Below are 20,434 nucleotides of genomic sequence, written 5' to 3'. Positions count from 1 at the left end.
CTTTTTTTTATTTATAATAGTTATAATATAAAAAAGGACAGTTCCAATTTCCACAGAAACCTCACATTGAATTCCAGCGAGATGAATTTATAATATGTAAATATAACGAATTAAATCTAAAAGGATGATTGATGATATATGGCGGGCAATCTTATCAAAGATGAAAAAAAACCCCTAATTAGGTGCATTCTCATAATCTGATCCTACGGCATTCCGACACTACCCGTGAAAGGAAACGAAGCGATTGCTTTCCAAGGCTCGGGAGAATATTGCTAATTATCAAATTAAGAGCTGGTACTTAATTTATTTTTCTGTGCATCAATCTCGTCAAAAGATCTGAACGAATCGATATGAGACTGATCAATCGACGCAGAATTGTCCTTATAGAGTTATAGGTTTTTATTTTTTATACCGTTGATGCCCTTTTTTTAATTTAATGTCCAGCGAAGCATTCAATCAGTAGTATATATGTTAAGTACAAGTCTTTTGCTTTACTATATCCACATATGTATTCATTAAAATGTGGTGTCTAGCCTACTCTAAATCTTCGAATACTAAATATAAAAGTATTGAAACAGTGATGCATCGTACCACGATCCGATATCATGCAATTTTTATGACGATCGTCATGAATGAATCGTGAGCTTACCTTAGATCCCTTACAAATTTTTACCTCATAAATATTTCTTCAGTATGAAAGAGAAACTATAATTTATTTAATTAAAAGGTTTTATTTAAATGGTCAATACATGATTTTAAACTCTAAACATTATTCTTATATTATCAGTAGCTCTTATATATAGATAAAGCATCTCTCATCATAAAATCTCGAAGCGCACAAAGTCCTTTCAAAATCTTTGTATTTTGATCCATTTTCTGTACATCAGTCTCAGAGAGATTTTTATCCTGTTGTAAGTAACCGTTGACAGCTTCCTCGGTGATCCAGTGAGAAGGAAGCTTCTGCATATTGAAATGCGACGGGTCCGGGTTGGCCGGCATCGGTGTAAGGGATTTCTCCCACGGTGTTATATACTTCTGCTCTGAATGCAGACCTTCAATATATCTGAAAATATAGAGATTGTCCCTATTTAGTAATTAAATAAATCTGATTAATTGAATCACGTACATAACACCCTACACTAAGAGTATTCCCAAAGAGTAACCATAACAATGTAAATTAAAATATTTATAATCGACTATTTACAACGTCAATCTGCCGCAGATCATGAAATCTAAAACATAATACCTTTCATATACGTACTCTCATGGCTGTAGTGTCGCTCGCAATACAAATAATTGATATTTGGCGGTGTCATAACTGGTGAGTGGGACCCGTAGGCTTACATAAAGCTTTTAATTTTCATTAAATATTCAATATATCCAACAAAGACCTTCGGGCTGTTAGCTACAATGATAGGCAGCGTCTGTCTCACCGTATGTAGGCCTCGGAGTGCGTGACACGCTGCGCGCGCGGCGGCGCGTGCACGAAGAGCGGGTCGAGGCCGGGCCGCGCCGCCTCGCCCGCGCCCGGCGACGGCGTGTTGCGCGCCATCGGGGACATGCCTGCACATAGATTCGTAACTTGGAAACTTTGGAGAGCTTTCTTACTGGGTTCATTGATCTGGAGTGCCTTTTTATTTCTATTGACTATTCATGATTCGTTGATCAAACGATACTTTGTTTCATTTACGGTATTAAGATACCTTTGATTATCAGTCGTTTTTATATGATATAAATACATCAATCTAAAACCACGTAAAGTGTATAAATAGACCTCAAATTATAAAACAAAAGGCAGCTGGAACGATCGAAACATTAAAGTGAAGAAACAAAGGCGAATATATATTATATTAGCCAATATCAATTTTATTCAAATTGTATTAAATTCAAATTCTATATTATTGTAATTTGAAACTATATACTATTTAAATTATGAATAGTGTTATAAGAATTAAAAAATGTTATTCTCACCTCCTGGAGACATTAGGCCACTACGAAAACTAGTCGAGTATACCTTGGGCGGTTTCTTAGAAGACAGAACGAAATTTCTGAAAATATTATCGATATTAATATTTTTTACGTCATGAAATATTTACGTTTTCATCAATTCTATTATTTAGATTTGTCGTAAAAACAAACGAAACTAACCGTGACCGTTCGTGTACTGCCATCATGCGTCCATTGCCTTTGTTGACATGCAGGTCCCGCACGTGTCTCAGCAGTCGCGGTAGGTTAGGGAAGGGCGCCTGTCCCTTCCTCACCCTCGCGCAGTTGCGCCACAGACACGGGTACTCGCCACCGCTACCGCTTCCGCTCCCACTCCCGCTGCCACTGGCACTCGAACCGCCCGAGCGGTAGTGTTGCTGCACGTGACCCGCTGCCGTAGCACATGTAAGAAAAATATACTGTTAATGCATTTTTCACGAAACACTGATACTAGCACAGCGACATTAATACTAAATATAAAACGGATCATTTCAAAACATTATCTATTTTCGTTAGTTTTACTTATTAAAAAATAAAAGCAATTTACTAAACTGCAATCCTTCACTTCACAGTTGTAAATTATTTTTATACTTAGTTCTCTTGGTATACTCACGTTCTAGCTTAGTCTTCTTAGTTTCGATAAACGTTCCAATCACTAGCAGCATTTAAGACATTTTTTTTTAATATTATTAAGTATTATAATAAGTATATTACGAAAAAATCCTTATCTTATGTATAGTATGTCATAATTAACCTGTTTTGTGTATTTATTGGATTAAGTTTTATGTATTTTATGGTTGTGTTAAGTATTTGCTCATATTTTTTTATTTTTATTTTATTTTATTTATTTATTAAGATTCACCAGTGGTAATTACACTGTTAAAGTAATAATTATGCTAAGTTACAAAGTTCTTATTGCTAAATGCATTACCTTTTAAGGTGAATACCGCATGCGAAAATAAGTGTGAGATAGTTATACATAAAAACAACAATTCTATGATCCTATGAAGTTAAACAAATAAACAAAATCTACCAAACATATCAAATTGTTACATATAATTATTTATTTATAATATAGTTTTTTAATATAGTTTTTTTAATATTAACACATTTTGTCCTCCAATCCCTGATTTTTAGTAAGGTTTGTCAAAAGGTTTGGTTTGTCTTAAAGAGATTACTTTTATTACGATTAGACTATAGTCTGTTCCAATCGAAAAATAAATAAAGATAAACAAATCTTAGATTTACGTATTTCATGCACTAATATGTTATTATAAATATACCGTTATCAATTTAAAATTTGTGTCTTTGTTCTAATACAAAACTATAAATACATACTGTTACCACCATCTCCAATACAATGCTCCATACAATCGGCAAGATCTTCGAACTGATAGTCACACGTGTCCCACGCACACTCGTACGTCATCTCCATGGGTATCTGCATCATAATACAATAGCAATTATCATTTACACTCAAAAAATAAATAATTTCAGTGAATTAAAAAAAATATATTTATGTGAACAGTACAGCCTATTCCAATGGCAAAAGGAGCAGAGATAAACAAACCTTAGATTTTCAATGAATTTCTCTAATCTATGTTATATATGATTATTTAAGAATTCGACTTTATGCCACGTCTATTCAAGGTTTTTATCTATAGGAAGTGTACGGCTCCTGCTATTGTTATTGGTGTACGTTTCGGTATATATGCGTGTGTGCGTATGCGGGTGTACGCACGTGCTGCGACAACTCGCGCATCTCCTCGGCGAGCCTGGCGGCGGTCTCCTCGTTGCAGCGCGCGGCGCGCTCCTCCCAGCTCTGCTTGTTGGAGGCGGGCAGGGAGCGCCACTCGTTGCCCACGATGCGGGAGATCTCGCCTGCGACACAAGCAATACATGTACACGTGACCTCTGCTTACAATATTATTATTTTTCAAACACGCTTTTGCGGAAGTAACTATTGCCTTGCTTTGTACTTGTATTATTGAAGTAAATTGAACTTTTTCGACCTTAGGGGTTAAGGGTTTGAAGCATTATAATCACTAAATCGACGAGGCAGTCTTCTACATCTAATTTCTAGAAAAGTTCACTTACCAAATGTTGACTCTGGATTATTCGCCACGATAGCTTTCCGTACTTCGCTCGAGTAGAGAATGTATCCAGTGACGATCTTCTGTTTTTGTTCTTTCTTCTTCTTGCTGCTCGCCGGTGTCGCAGTCGTCTGACTGCTCGATCGCTCCTGACTGGACGGCGTCATTGACGGGTTATAGGGGTTACTGTTACCACCTGAAAAATCGTACATAAATAAATATCTTACGCAATATATATAAAAATATTATACTTCATGGTATTTTTTGACCAAATGACAAACATACATTCATTATTCAAAGTAGAATCCTTGGGCTTATTATATACACTAGAATTTTAACTATAAAGCTTAGTCAGAGATTTAATAAAATGACAAGAATCACTATAATGAAAAAATAAAACATTTCATTATTAAAGTTTTAACCTTAATAAGTAATACACCAATTAAACTACACATTATAATAGGTATCTAATCAATTTAAATCACCTCGAATAATTCATAGACAGTATTTAAATATAAAATACGATACTCATGACTGAAGGTACAAGTATTATTACAATAATTTACCAATAGAGAGCGGTGTGGCAGGCGACGCCAGTGATGAGTCGTCGAGAGAATTTTCTAAAATCATTTCGACATCTTGACTACCGATTGTAGTGTTGATGAGATTTGTAAACTGTGGTTTTCCGTCCTGAAATATATTCAAATGTTCAATTAAATATAATTGTTTGGTAATGAGTCAAAAAATGGATGAGGTTAAATATAAATCTTTTGAATATACTTTAATAAACACTCCTTAGACTTATATTGATAATTTATTTGATTTCTTAAATGAATGTGATAGAGATAAGAGGCTTTATATGCCTACTGGTTAACCTGGTTCTTTTTTTAAAATATTTTTTCATATATCAAGGGAATATTTATGCTAAGAAAACTAATATATGCTTTAAAAGTCTCCATATTACATTTATAAAAAGATTATAATAGCATATATTATATTCAAAAACGCTTCGTTGTGAAGTTTACTTGAATAAAATTGATTTGATTTTTTTGATATGATGATTATTATATGTATTTAACATACCATCGAGTCCGCGTTAACGTTCGGGTTGAACGGTTTCTGAGCGAAGGCGCTGGAAGAAGACTGCACGTCCTGAGCTGAGGCGAGAGCAGGCGGGCCCAGTTGCTTGGGGAAGTAGTATATCTAAAACCAAAATGTAAACCACATTAAAAATAAATAATAAAGAAACATAGACACGCAGTACAAATACACGTGCAATTTAAAGCATGGGTCCAAATAAATATAAATTTAAAGACATAAAAAACAATGATTGCTTCTTCTCAATATATTTTTTCTCAATTTTACTACGTATGTACGTTAATAATATTTTTGCACAGAGTTAATAACTCATTTGTGAGACAATTTTGTTATTTTAAGAAAACCCATCATTGTCCGAGATGTTTATTTCCGAACCTGTGGTATTTTTTTGTGAATCGATAAGTAAGAGTAACGTTTGTGTATCGAATTAATATTTCGACTTTGATCCCAAAGCGCGCCAATGGATATTTGCAATGAAAACGGAACACATTTTACCTCGTCCACAGTGACGTCCTTCGTGTGCTCAAACTTCCGCAGACCGGACTTGAGTTTCCTTGCGATGCGATTAGACTCGTCGTACACGGATTCGCAAACGTACACGTCGTTCTCCGATATCTCGGTGGGCCGACCTGTGCATAATAATTAAACATAATAATGCTTTATGCGATTAACAATGAGCCTATTGAGCAACAGAGTATATAACATACCACATGTGCCTATGTAGTATGCTTTATGCTCATTCTTATGGTATAAATATATAGAAACATATTAAGTTTCTTTAACGGTTCTTCTCAGTTCATGGTATTATTAAGTCACTGATATTTTTTGTACAAAAATAATGTCCAAATAGTTTAGTATTTCGTGACTGTGACCAAATGTGATTATACTTACATTTGAGATAATCATCATAGTCAAGAACGGCACACTTTCCAACAATGCCAACAAGAGGGCTTGTATCATGCATGGTCGTCAGGAGAACTTCTTGTTTGTAGAATGGCTGGAAAAATTGAATTTATACATTATTATAAGTTATAATAAAAACAAGAAATGAAATATTTAATAATGAAATCTTACCTTGCTGATAATGTTCGATACTTCGGAGGGAAAGATCAAAAACGGTCCACGGAAGTAACACTTATTGCTGTAATCAAAATGGTAAAGTTTATTCAAAGTTAAATCTACCTTAAGTTGATTTTAAAATGCTCTCTCATCGTTCGCTACACTGATAAAACAAAATAGAATTTTCAAACAAAGACAATTTTCTCCATTCACAACCAGTTCCTATTTCCATATGCTGAGATATATAAGGCTCAGTGCACTCACTCGCCCGTCTCCCAGATGGTGTCGACCTGCGCGATGAGCTGCTTGCCGCCGTCAGTGACGACGTACACGTAGTCGCCCGTCTTGATGACCCCGGAGCACACGGTGTTGTACTGCTCGTAGTACGTGTTCTCGTCGTCCGTACCCAGCGGGTTGTACATCACCACATCCTGCCAAAACGATAACTAAATGTTATAAATGACAAGTTTTACGTCAAATCATCTGAGTATACACTCATCACTTAGTCTATTGCCAAACAGCAATACTTTATATTCTTACTACTATGATTTGAAAGGAGAATAAGCTAGTTTAATCACAGACACGAGGAATATGACGTCTCAGTAAAGCCGTGCGACGCATTGACGATTTTAAGAAATGCTATATATTTACTTAAAGTAGTAATCTCTATGTGAATTATTGGCCGAGTACCATTCGAAAGCAAATTTGCTAGTGTATTTTAGTATATAAAAAGGGTTTAATGAGCTTATGCCATAAACCTGCTTTCAACAATTTAGAAACAATTAGTAATGAATAGAAATTATAACTGGAAAATCCCATAATTCCCCCATGTTCATAGATGCCCTTGCTCTATACACTAGGCTATTTCAGTTGTTTATATTGTATATACATTAATTATTTTCTTACAAAAAAGTTTTCTCTCTAAAATAACTTCCTTAGTTCCTAAACTTCAGAATTTATTAAAATAAAAATAACTTACGGGTCTCTCTTTTTCTTGAACATTTTCCAAAACTTCCAATTCGGCGAGTTCATCCTTATGTTTCTCAACTCGTTCACGAAATACTGAAACTGTTCTGTTTGGCTCTAGATGAATCTTAAACAAAAATATACCAATTAGAAAAGAAATTGTTAAAATTTGAATGATTTGATACGTCATGGAGTAGGATATTGTTTCACAATTATTACTTCTGCAATATTAATAACATTTTTGTTTATAATAAATATAATTTGAAGATTTTATCACCTCTCGGGATATAAGTGCGGCTTCTTTTTCAGCGCCTTCCCATGCCTTGAGCTTCTTAAAACAGCGGTTTTTGCTGTTGTAACGACTCTCACAAACATATACGTCCTTGTCCAAATAGCCTGGGTATAAAATAAATATATTGATACTTCGTTTATAAAATGTAAGTGATTATCGAATAGAAACTGATATTTTTTTATTTTTTATATTAAAAAATAAAATTAATATAAAAAAAAAAAAAACTGATATGTGAGAGTATTCCAACCACGCAAAGATAATTAATTACAATATTCTCAACATAACAGACATACCTTCAGGTCTAAACTTAAAGTACTCCTTGACGTTCATGACGTAGCATCTTCCGATGATGTGATCGAGCGGCAGTGTGCGATGAGTCTCCGTCTTGAACACTTCTTGCTGCAGGAATTTGCGCGTGCGCACGTGGAACGTTTCGTGCGGCCTGGGGTCATATGACATTTGAGGCGATATAGAATAAGAGTCCAAAAATATTATTAAATTAACTAAATGTCTACATTTTTTGTACCTATATTTACGGATTTTTTATATTTATTTTATATAATTATTATGAATGATGCATCAGGAACAGATACGGCACCATCGCGGATAATTTATTAATAATTAATCTGAATAATTTATGTGTAAATAATAAATTCTACCGACATAACGCATAATATTTTAATATTAGATTACCTGAAGTAGACGCTGACATAGACCATGGGCACTCCTTCCGCGTTGGTCCACATGCGCTGCAGTTGCACCACGGAGGGCTCCTTGCTGCCCTTCTCCGGCTGCACGTACACGAAGTCTCCCTTGCCGTACTGGCTGTGGGGAGGCGCCGCACCGGACGACATAGACTCGTCCGTACTCGATCTGCCGGAAACTCATAGTCAGTGGCCAGAAACAGGTATCATTAAATGTTACTATTTCTGGACCTTATTTTCTATTTCGTAGTAAATACTCGCTGAGCCGGCAATATCTTAACTTTAAATTAATTATATAAAAAAGTACTTGTAGCGTCTTGTACTTTTATAGTCACAATTAAATGTATACTAATTTTATTAAGTGGTACAATCTGTTTTTTTTCCTATGCAAGGCTAATCTCCACAACTAAACATTTAATTCTAATTTTTTTTTTGACTGGTAATATAGGGTGTAAATTATATTTATATCATGTTATTTTATTTTTTAATAAATTAAACTCGCGCGTACAATGGCGGGGGCACTAGTTTTAAAAGAAATTTAAATGGAAGTGGCAGTACACAATATGCGAAGAAAAATATGCCCGACCTGGTCTCGTCCTCGTCGTCGTTCTCCTGCAGCAGCTTGCACTGCTTGACGAGCTCGACGCTGGTGGCGATGGTGTCGCGCGTGAAGGCCAGCGCGGGGGACGACAGCGTGCCGCGGCAAAGCGCGTCGCGCTGCTCCGTGAAGTACGACTGCAGCTCCACAGAGTCCTCGAAGATCTGGCTGTCCGTGCGGGACAGTCGCCGGGCGCTGGAACGAAAATTATTATTATTATCCCTATCTAGTCAATTAGTTAAATTATCAGGAACAATAACAAAGAACATTACATTTGAATATTACACTAGCAACTGTATTACTAGACTTAATCTATTACCAGTCGAGATGCATATTCATAACTTATGTCGTACTCGGCGGGATAAACATAGTCAGGAAACCTGCATTACTTCGATGTAAACCTAGTACAGGTGTATCCCCCAACGCGCATTGAAGCAGCTGGTCGAATAAGGATAACACATTAAGCCTTAACCCAGCAGTTTTCCGTTTGGGATTATATGTTTGTCTTTCTCAAAACATATCCATGTAGAAACATTAACCTCTTAGTTCGATCATTAAAACTAAAATATTATCATGGAGTCAAGTTTACAAAACCTTCCTAAGTAATCAAATAGTTATGAATAATTCACTTACCGTTCGAAAACCGCAAACATGTCTTGTTGGAAGTGGTCCAATCTCTTGTACAGGCCCTTGTCCAGTCTCCGTTTGACCAAATCTAGGGAAATAGCGCGTACTTTTTCTCCATTAGCCGCTTCGTCGTGTTCTGGAAGTTCAGCCATACTGTCGGAGTAGCATCTGAAAATGATCATATAAAGAGATAATTTTTTTTTATTTTTAAGAATACATAAAAAAAATATACGTTTAACCTTTCAAATAGATAAAAAAAACATACATGTAGACTGCTCTTTTAGATGTCAGTTAAAAAATAGGGTAAGCTGTAAAATTTATTAGCATAATACGAGCAGAAATATAATTTGTTTATCTTTAATTCAAGTTAAATCAAATGTAGTGACTTAAGTACATTGATAAAAAGTATTTTTTGAAATAATTATATTGTGTATTTTCGTATCAATACTGAGAATATATCTAAAAAATCAATTGAGTTACCTCCCCTCCTCGTCTTGGTGATTGTATACCGATGTGAATAAATTCAGCAGTAGTTCTTGCACCGCAGCTGGAACGTCGGGGACTGCATCGTCATCCTCTCTGTTAAATATTATATAATTAAAATACCAGTTTACGAAATTAATAATGTTATGTTTTGAAAGAAAAAAAATACTATCAAAACTTGAAGCTAACTAATTTATCAGCAATTTAAGCTATAAGAACTACAAGCTTACGACGTTAGCAGTATTAATATTGCCACGCACCCGAGGCGTAAGGCCGTTGATCCTGCGCCGGAAATCTTTCCCATCAGATTATGAGAGTATGGAAATTGAAAATGCACTTTAGTACACACTTGCGTTCTGTAATATATCTAGCAAAGATGGCAATACTCCTTTACGAATGGCCACGGCGAAAATCGGCCACGAAGCTTCATAAAGAACAAAACACTTACCTTAACAATTGTTTCGTTTGTAAACAAACGCGTTGCAATATTAACGCGTCCTTATATATCTGCGAGTCCGGTTCATTATACTTGCAGGCATTGTCGAACATTAGTATGAAATCCGAGGCGAGTTCGTTGACAGCGTTGTACACTCCGTTCTTCAATTTGTGAGCGATCTTCTCCATATCTATCGGGTTTTTTATTAGCTCGTAGTAATCCGGGTATTCGGTTTTACTTGGCAGCTTCATGAAGATTAAGGCTAATTGCCGATTTACTGAAACCATTTTGTTTTTTTAATACAACTTACAAAGTGACAGATTTGTTTCATATTTTTTAATGGAATGATGACGAATACAAATATTTTAAAAAAGATTTTTTGAATAATTAGGGTTATAGAGAACATTTTATTTTATCAAATTAATATTTGATACTTTTTTAAAAAAAACCTGTGTAAATATGTTTGTTTATATATTTTTCAATTGTCATGGCAATCAATTGTAGTATTAGTTGATGTGCTAGGTGAGTTACAACGAAAAAAAAATACAAAAATGTTGTGTTCATCCAAATGGTCTTAAAATCACAAAGTATAACTCTCACACAGTTACACCTTCCATTTTTAAATCTATATACAAAAAAAGTATTTAATTGAATCAAGTCAAACATTTGTTCCTACAAATAATTGTTAGTATTTTAATTACAAAATGATTTACCTTTTGGATCTCTGTAGTCCCTGATGGCATCATACAATGTCCTCAATTTCTGTTCGAACGGCGACAACTGTTTCGATTTGGCTGCTTTGAATGTCTTTAGCGGAGTTTTCCTTTCATAATTACTATTAATCTCCTTTAATTTCTCATTCATGACGCGTTCGAGAAGATTCGCATCTTCATATATCATGGAACCTTCTTCGTTGAATTGACGACAATTTGAAAACATTAAGCGAAAATCAGAGACCATTTCGTCCATGCTATTGTATCTGTCATTCTGTAAACGTAATCAAATTTAATTTTCAAATATAAAATTACTTATTTCTAACAGATGTTGATTGTGATCTCTTCATAAATGATACTTTTAATGTAAATAATATATATAATTTCTTACAAGTCACAATAAATGAAATACATTTAAATTTAAATATCATGTTAGAAGTTAAGCGAAGACATTGCAAAATAAAATATTATACCTTAATATTTGCTTCGATAGTCAACATATCAATGGGTCGGTCTATAACGTTATAGTATTCAGGATACAGCTTCTTGCTCGGTTTCTCCATGAATAACAACATGGGCTGTCTTCCATCTGAACATGTAAACTCTACCAGCTGTTTCGATATGTAGTGTAGCTTCTTTTTTAGTGGGAGGTTCGTTTTCTGTATGATCGGGGAGGGGGATGGCGAGGGAGCTGAAGATGGGTTCGGGTTGAGACGCGGGCGACCTGAAATGAATACCATCGTTCTTAGATATATTAATCACATACCAATTGTATTGACATTTTGTTAATGTCATTTTAAAATTTGCTATTTCAAACAAAGTCACAAATATATATAGAAAAGATACACGAAAGGATCAATACAGGAAGAATCATCGAATTGGTTAATGAACAAAAAAATTATAATATAATAAAATACACACAATGACCAGCTACCTTTTTCGAATTACCATACCTCTAGGTCGCGGGGTGTTAGCCTGCGCCTGATTCTTAACAGACGATAAGCTCTCGTCGTCACTCGATGAGCTCTGTACGATGTCAAGCATTTCTTGTACGCGCTGTTGCATTAATCTACAATGCAATATATTCATACTTCAATCATTACATATTTACATAATACATATATGTATTATGATATAATAGCGCTTAGGTAGTCAAATTAATATTATAAAAGGGAAAAAGCTATCTATCAAACCCATTCACCATCATTATGATTAAGCCTCTGAATTTAAAACAACCAAATAAAATATTCCAACCTGTAGTATTTACAATATATGTGCATTAAATATTGAAATAAAATTACCTTTGCAATTTAACAGCGTCTTTATACAACCTCGAGGAAGGCACATTATACTGTTTAGCATTCTCGAACATAATGTTCATATCACCAGCTACTTCTGACAGTGTTCCATAGCTGCCTCGTCTGATCTTATTCTTAATTTGATTCAAGGACACTGGGTTCTTTATCTCCTTGTAATAGTCTGGATATTCGCGACGAGATGGAAGCTTCCAGAACGGATCAGCCATTGGGGATCCTAGAAATATATATTTTGAATCATTAGTCTTGCAGCTAGCTTATAGCCCTGTATCTCGATAGTTTAAGCCCAGGTTAAACCATTATTTAATATTACTTAAAAAGAAACACTGTCATTAAAGTCTCAAGTGTTAAATAATAATTTTCTATTGTTAACATCTCTGTGCCTCGGAAAACACTTAAAGTTGTTGGTCCTATAACTGAAATCCTTTTTGGTTATGTCAGATTGCCGTCTCATTGCATGTATATGGATGGGAGGGAATAGAGTGCATTCATGTTTATGTACACAGTTATGTACTATGCTATGTCCTGCACAGTTGGCTATTATTCAATGAGACTTTCACCCTGACCAAAATCATTCAAGTGGACATCAATATTATTTACATTGACTTATTTAAATTATTTATGAAGTACAACTGTGTCGATTTATTTAGTTTTTTGTGTCCAATCAAGTTATTTACCACTGGGTCCTAAGTGATTTCTGATGACGTCAAGAAGCTTCCACTGTGGAGAATCTTCATTGTCCACTTTATCTTCATCACTATCGCCGCTGTCTTCAGAGTGCTATAAAAAAATTAAAATAATGTTCTATTAAGATTCAGTCGGTAGTTTGAGCAAGCGTGTACAATTATCAAGCACTGTTAGCTTTAAATTTCAATGTGACATGTATTTTGTTATAAATATTAATTGATGAGTCTTAGAAATCAATAATTCCTTATTCCACTAAATAGTTACAAGTCTTTATATGTTTATATATCATACTGATCATATTTACAAACCTCATAGTCATTACATATAAAAAATGTCTATCTGCAATACTTCAAGATCAATAATGAATAAAATATCATAGTCGTACAGCTTCCTCAATGTAACAACAAATTTAATTTAATTAAGATACTCAAGCTAATTTGAAATTAGTAAGTACATTTTATTAGTGGTTGTTTTGGGTAGAATTGACAAATTTATTTCAATACTGTAATATGACAAGTTAAAAATGTAAGAGCCTACTAGAATAAAGTATATATGATATTCTATTAAATGTATAAGAATCGCGTATTGAATAATCGCGTATAAAATGAACCTTGACGTAGGCGACGTCCCCCCCGGGCGGCTCCATGATGGCGAGCGCGCGCGCGGAGGGCGCGGGCGCGGCGCGCGACGAGCGCTTGCTGCGGATGCGCTCCGACGTCTTGTTGCGTCCGTGCTGCTCCAGCTCCTGCTTGCGCGCGTGGATCACCTGCGCACACGCGAGACTTCAATGATGTGATTGAATCATTTGTAAAACTAATTCCAAAGAAATTACTGTAGGTTAATTTGGTGAAATATAAATGGAACCGAAAATCTAACACATTTTTAAGATATATAATTTTTTATTTAAATTAGGTATAACTTAAATTTTAAAATTCATATACATAACTTTAAAAATATCAGTATTAATCCAAATTAATATACGTCATCATAGGCACAGTCAGCATCCAAAATGTCGACAAACTGTCCACAGGACTGGGTGTTTAGTAGTAGTCAATATGTTGTTTGATGTTGTATATTGTAGCTTACTAAAAATGTATGATCTAATTACCTTCTTCAGAGCTTTTGCATCTTTATATATCTGACTGCCTGGTTCATTGAATAAACATGCATTTCTAACCATAAGTATCAGGTCTCTCTCCAATTCATTTAAATTCGAGTACTCGCCAACTTGTATCTTTTGTGCAATTGTTTTAAGATCAATAGGAGATTCTATTATACTAAAGTATTCTGGATACCGTCGTTTCGATGGCAGAAATTGGAAATCTGTATATAACGGTCTTCCATCTATATTAGCCATCATAACCTGAGAACAATCAATCATTAACATACTTTATATCCCACTAGTTATCGCCCGCGGCTTCGCTCGCGTATTAGGAGCTAGTCGTCAGCTAGTGTTAGACATAGAAGAAGAGCTTGTCCTTCTTTGGAGATCAAGATTGCTTCATTTCAAATTTCCCAAAATATGGTTAAATGGTTTGCCATGAAAGAACAACTGACAGACAGACTTATTTTCGTATTTATAATATGTATTAATATAGATTAATAGGAGATTGAAGTACTTATGCTAATGCCACAAAAGTGTGCATATGTTAAAGTGTGAATGTTCAGACACAACGCACACATTCCAGCGTATATTTTTGCCAGCTTTTCTATCTATAGTTGTATCTACTATTATTAATCTTTTCCAATAGTCCAATCATATTTTCTTTGAATCTTCTTTACTTCTAACTCAAATAGTTAATCAATAAGTATTTTTTCTTGTAATACAAAATATAATAAAAGTATACATAGAATATATTTAATTCTTAGAATCTTTTACTTACCGCATTAAATAGTTCTTCAAAGATATTTTCTTCCTCATTGTTAGTGGATGTCTCAGATAAATCCTCAGCAACGTCTGATCTCCGACTGGAAGAGCCATTTCGTGACAATTTCTGTGTCTTAGCCTCTTCACCTGTATGAAAAAAAATTATAAATATTTTTTTTATTTTATAAAAATTAGATGTATTTATATATAATTATTTTAAAACTTCATTGTGTCTAGAGTATAAAAAAATATATATTTATATAGACATACAGCATGTTATAATGTGATATCATAACTATTGTTAAGTCACATTATATAGATATTTTTATATTACCAATTTTAGTTTGTTACACATTTATATATTTGAATTTTTTTTTTCAAATAATATCAAATCAAATTATTTTTTATTCAAATAGGCTCATAAAAGCTCTTTTGAATAATCAAGTTACAGTGTTAAATGTAAAGTTATGTCTATGTTATGTATTATCAACATGTTTGAGGTAAAATGTTCAGAGTATGTGTATGTATGTGTATTAAATAATAATAATTACCACTTTCAAGTGCCATTCTATTTTTAGAATACAGTTTCCAAAGTTCGCAGGCATCTTTGTATTCATCAGAATCAGACTTATAAAAGGCCTTAGCATTATTGACTAATAATTCAATGTCCGCTGATAGTTCTTCAATATCCTCATAAGTATCCGTTTTGAGTTTTTGTTGTACCTATGAATAGGATAATAAACACATGAAATAAATATTTAACTGTTTTGCACAGTCTATATAATTTGATGGGAATATATATTATAGCCAGAATATATTTTATATTAATCTTAAACCTAATGTTAAGATAGAGTAGAATGCACATGCATGAACCAAATTCAGTTTTGTGGTTAATTAAAATAATGTGTTGGAATATAATAGTACAACTGTCATGGAAAGTAGTTGGAGATATAACTAAAACATTAACACCTTTACTTTATAACTTAAAGACATTAATATTCATATTTTCAATTACTTACTCGTAACAAATCAATTGGTTGAGATACAACTTCATAATATTGGGGTTCTTGCCGCCTCTTTGGCGCTCTTATAAAAGAGTCGCATAATAACGTACCATCCTCCTTCTTATATGTACGAATAATGTCATACAATTGCTGGCAAATTTCACTCTGCAATAACACACGTTCATTAAAATACCGCACTTTTATTAATTATACGGGTTTTGTTAACACTTAAGTATACCGGCATATTTTTATACTGTATATACATATATTCAAGATTCACATTTAATGACCTATTTTTGTTTTTATTTTTTAATTGATTAAATTATTATATAAATACCGGCTCCAATTTCTTCTTTTTTCGTGCTGGTGGAGGTCCAGGATTACTAAGCTCTATTCCATCATCACTTTCGTCACCATCAGCACCTCTACTTGCTACCGACGACGCGCGTCGTCTTTTACTCATTGTCTTATATATTCAAGACCTTCTGCTTACCCGCTCAAAAAGCGAATTTGTGAATTTAACAACATTCAAGTAGCATTACAATAATAAACACAACAAATTAGGTGAATCAAGATCATAAAAATTGTGTCCATATAACAAATATCAACAATTTACGAAAGGAAGCCATTTATTATATTATGAAAGGAAACGCTTAGTATTGCCATTTGCCACTATTCATAAATTTATAATATGTTGTCAAATTTTGTATCTTATTAGTCTGTTTTGAAATGGAAAAGGTTGCACACACATTACTTTAACTGACATACGCTTAAATTCCGAAAAACCGTTTGTGGAAAATATTGAGAAATATAATCATATAAAATACAAATAAATAAAATTGAAGTTTGTGATTTCGAAAACTTGCCTCATTTTAGTTCATATGGCTTTTTGCTAGTTGCTAAAATCAAAACTACTTTATGTTTATTTATTATCTTTCCATTTTCCTCACCTCTGCAATCTGTGGGAATGATTTCGTGAAGGGATGGAAAATGGAAATCTTTACCTGTTGGAAGGGGTTTGATTAAATACGAGTGGGAACTCGTCACATAATATGAAATATTGTCGTCTAACTTCGACTAGAATGGTAATCGAGTCAGTGTAGATGCACTAACTGATGGCTTGTTGACCTGGAACTGGTGGACTCAATATTAATATTCAATACTAAGTTTTGGCAGTTGAATATATTATGATGCGATTGAGGTGGTACCTACTATCTGCCCAATACCCATCATGTAATTTTTTCGTCGTATATTGAAGAAACGGAGTTGAAATTTTCATAGCTTTAATAACTTTATTTCTATTATTTCAGAATAATCTTTTTAATTTTATTAATACTACCTACTTAATTGGCTTTCTATTTAAGATATTATTATAATACTGAAAAAAATCTATTATTATATTTAGAATTTACTAATATTTGTACATTAATATAGGTTTTTTTTTTCGGATCCTCCTAAAAGAAGTAGACGCTATTTTTAATATTTTGATATTGTTTACATTTTTCTAAATATTAAAATGTTTATTGAGCATACAAATGTCAAAAATAATTATTCAAAAAAGACGTTAACTTACATTTTAAATTTAAACCAAAATATCTATAATATAATATAATTTAATTGTAAGGGTAATTACGGCTTCTAGCCCTTTAATGGTATTTGCAAATATCTTATAAACTTTAATATTAATAAAGTTTGTTCAAATAATAAGTGTAGGAAGATGGTAGAAAGTGATTAAGTAAAGATTTCCTGATAAAGTATCATTGCATTCTACCCTCATTCATTGCAACGTTTGTTTCTAACAATTTATCTGAAGGTTTCAACTGTTGATTAAAATTATTAAAAAAAAAACTGAAATGGATAAGTATTATAAAAACTTCATATTGTGCGGCGAAGCCAATTTCTATTGCATTTTATGTCAAGAAGGTTTTGAAATTAAAACACATGTAGAAAAGCATTTGCGATGGGAGAAACATAGAAAAAATATTAAAAATCAGGAATATGCTCATAAATTTAAGAAAGATCGTATTTATAAGGTAATAAACAATTTTATAATTATACGAGTTATTTCTGTCGTAGATATGAAACTGCAGATTAATATGTTTTGAATTTAATACATGCCTCATGATGAAGACTTGTAGCCAGGTCAGTTGTAGAAGTCATTAATATTTTTTAACTAAAATTTTGTTTTCTTTTCTTAGATTGCTGATAAATATTTCTATTGTGAAATTTGTAATTTAGTGTTCCAAAATGCAGCGGAACACATAAAAGGAAATAATCATCTAGAATTTAAAATTTCTGATAAGAATAAGGAAAGGACATTGAATGTACATTGTGATGAAGATGGGTCAATAAGAATACAAGATAGAGTTATCACTAAACAGCAATGGCACGGCATTGTTTATGGTATGTGTTTCATATGTGATGAACCAGTTGAAAGAATCTTGACTCATATAAAGTCTTTTAGTCATATGATGAGACTGATACAGTGTGGAACTATGGTTAAGGATAGTCAGCTCTATAGACAGGTACAATTTTTATATATTTAACTGCTAAATAATATTTGTTTTAGGTACTAATATACTATTAATTTCACTTATAGGTAAGAGAAAATAACTTTTATTGCTTTACATGTTTTAAAGTATTGGATAACAAATCTCTAGAAACACATTGGGTTGATAATCACAATAGTAATAAAAATGAAATCAATAAACACAAAATATCTCAAGAAAATATTAAAAATAAATCAAATGCAAATGTGGATACAAATAACAACATAGATTCAGTTGCCGTAAAAATATTTAAAAAAATTGAAAAGACATATTTCAGTTTCGAAATTGAAAACAAAGCTACATGTTTAAAATGTCAGGAAATTGTAGATGCTACATATGTTGCATTATCAGAACATAAGAAGTTTCATCAGTCACTAGATGATATAGTAGAGGCAGATTTAGTTTGGCTTAGGCGAGATAAGGGCAAGGCAAGGGCAGAGTTAGCTAAATATGGAAGAGACAATTTTATAAGATTGAATGAGGGTGGAAGCAAGGGTTATTGCTCACTATGTAATAAATGGCTGTCTGCACATATTAACATTGCAAAACAACATGTGGAAGGAGCTTGTCATAGAGGACATTTGGAACTTAAAGGCTTAGTTAAAGATCAAAAGCATGACAAACCTACCATAAAAAGTGTTCCATATAAGTCATTTTTAGATACTATGTTTGGTCCATTTGAAATTGACGGCTTAAGTTTTGTTGTTATAAATAATGGCATCTGCATCGACACTCTAAGTTACATGCTAATCTGTGTCATAGATAATTTTAAAAGTACAACAAAATGCTTTGGTTGTGATTCAATAATTAATGTGCACAATTTGAAAAAACATGCAAAAACAAATGAACATAAAGAAATATTGTCCGGATGCAAAGTTTTACCTATCATAATAAAGGATGATGATGATGAATTTGTTCGACAGGTACATTAGATAAATTTAATATTGTTTATATTTAAGTGAGGATGTAATTATTTTCTGTATTTTACATTTTATATAATATAATATTATAATGAAAAAGTTTAATTAAGTATTTCAGTTAATTTGTGTCAAAGTGTAAAAGGCAGACAAATAACTTTCATAGTAACCATAACAAATTTAAAATTTGTAAATAAGTACAAGTTTTAATAAGGTTTAATTAATTTCAGATACACCCAGGACTATATCATTGTGGATATTGTAATAAGACTTTTCCATTTTGGGAGAATTTGATGAAACACTTGAAAAGCCATCCACATACAGTCCAACGTCAAAAATCAAAACTTATAAGTTGCATATGTGCTAAATTGTATCTGGATCCATTATGCTCTTTGACAGACATAAAAGAATACAAGTTATTAAGAGATTTTTTTGGTTGATTACATTTTTATTATGAAACTTACTTAAATAAAAGTAGTAGTTTGTAAGTTGATGTTAATTAAAATATTATGAATAAAAAAATGTTTAAAATTACTTAGTGTTTTTCTTGGAAAATTCTTGTTGTTTAAAATAAAACATCAGACAGGAGTGCGTTGTTAATGTTACAATAACTTTATTGTTCGAAATAAATATCGTCCCATTGGGGGAAATGTGAAAATAATAATATTAAATCATTTTGAGATTTTTCATGTAATGTCTTTAAATATGTGACTGTCGATTGAATATAATTTGCTCTTATTGATGATGGTAATTCATCTAAATTAATATCTAAAAGTGTAACTAAGTGGGTGAGATGTGTGGGATACAGAATAGAAAAAGTTACTTCTGTGCACGCTGACTTTACTTTTTGTACAAATATAAAAATTAAATTTTGTATTTTATAGTGAAAATTATTCATAAGAAATAAAGTATTAAGTATGCATATACAGATTTGGAAACAGTCCACTGAAACTGAGCATGTTTTAATTAAAGTTTTATAAGTATCACAAGATAATAGTTCTTCAATTTCTATGTTATCATCATGAAGTAAATTGTATGA

General features: G+C 32.8%; 2 protein-coding genes across 3 annotated transcripts; one reads left to right on the top strand and one right to left on the bottom strand.

Moving 5' to 3' along the window:
* Positions 1–711: 711 nt before the first annotated feature.
* LOC113402632 (protein polybromo-1) lies at positions 712–16,582 on the bottom strand. Of its 2 annotated transcripts, XM_026642922.2 has the most exons (33): positions 16,267–16,582; positions 15,945–16,094; positions 15,477–15,648; positions 14,942–15,072; positions 14,167–14,421; positions 13,669–13,824; positions 13,049–13,151; positions 12,357–12,588; positions 12,009–12,124; positions 11,529–11,779; positions 11,056–11,329; positions 10,355–10,619; positions 9,904–10,002; positions 9,430–9,591; positions 8,785–8,991; positions 8,188–8,367; positions 7,788–7,936; positions 7,480–7,598; positions 7,216–7,329; positions 6,501–6,667; positions 6,252–6,318; positions 6,069–6,174; positions 5,673–5,806; positions 5,163–5,282; positions 4,646–4,769; positions 4,084–4,275; positions 3,728–3,867; positions 3,325–3,427; positions 2,600–2,641; positions 2,149–2,377; positions 1,972–2,048; positions 1,434–1,563; positions 712–1,063 (listed from the first exon to the last, which is right to left on the bottom strand). In XM_026642922.2, the coding sequence occupies exons 1-33, from the start codon at positions 16,390–16,392 to the stop codon at positions 784–786; spliced, it is 5,172 nt and encodes a 1,723-aa protein (XP_026498707.1). In that variant the 5' UTR covers positions 16,393–16,582; the 3' UTR covers positions 712–783. The 2 variants fall into 2 exon arrangements, with proteins under 2 accessions (XP_026498707.1, XP_026498709.1); XM_026642924.2 differs by lacking the exon at positions 2,600–2,641.
* A 1,026-nt stretch (positions 16,583–17,608) lies between these two features.
* On the top strand, positions 17,609–19,890 carry LOC113402633 (uncharacterized). The gene is made up of 4 exons (XM_026642925.2): positions 17,609–17,962; positions 18,128–18,454; positions 18,529–19,401; positions 19,626–19,890. The coding sequence occupies exons 1-4, from the start codon at positions 17,783–17,785 to the stop codon at positions 19,833–19,835; spliced, it is 1,590 nt and encodes a 529-aa protein (XP_026498710.2). The 5' UTR covers positions 17,609–17,782; the 3' UTR covers positions 19,836–19,890.
* The last annotated feature ends 544 nt before the right edge of the window (positions 19,891–20,434 follow it).

This window comes from Vanessa tameamea, chromosome 24 (assembly GCF_037043105.1).
Source record: "Vanessa tameamea isolate UH-Manoa-2023 chromosome 24, ilVanTame1 primary haplotype, whole genome shotgun sequence".
In the NCBI taxonomy this organism is placed as follows: Eukaryota; Metazoa; Arthropoda; class Insecta; order Lepidoptera; family Nymphalidae; genus Vanessa; species Vanessa tameamea.
The sequence above is the reverse complement of the archived record's forward strand: the minus strand, read 5'-3'. Positions and strand labels throughout refer to the sequence as shown.

What these genes read in the sequence shown, in the direction of transcription:
- LOC113402632 (XM_026642922.2), bottom strand. Translation starts at nt 16,392, where the DNA reads ATGAGTAAAAGACGACGCGCGTCGTCGGTAGCAAGTAGAGGTGCTGAT. An exon ending in GACGACGAGGACGAGACCAG is followed by an intron (nt 8,368 to 8,784) that starts GTCGGGCATATT and finishes AGTTTCCGGCAG; the next exon opens with ATCGAGTACGGACGAGTCTA. An exon ending in CTATGATGATTATCTCAAAT is followed by an intron (nt 5,807 to 6,068) that starts GTAAGTATAATC and finishes TATTATGCACAG; the next exon opens with GTCGGCCCACCGAGATATCG.
- LOC113402633 (XM_026642925.2), top strand. Translation starts at nt 17,783, where the DNA reads ATGGATAAGTATTATAAAAACTTCATATTGTGCGGCGAAGCCAATTTC. An exon ending in AGAAAGATCGTATTTATAAG is followed by an intron (nt 17,963 to 18,127) that starts GTAATAAACAAT and finishes TTCTTTTCTTAG; the next exon opens with ATTGCTGATAAATATTTCTA. An exon ending in ATAGTCAGCTCTATAGACAG is followed by an intron (nt 18,455 to 18,528) that starts GTACAATTTTTA and finishes TTTCACTTATAG; the next exon opens with GTAAGAGAAAATAACTTTTA.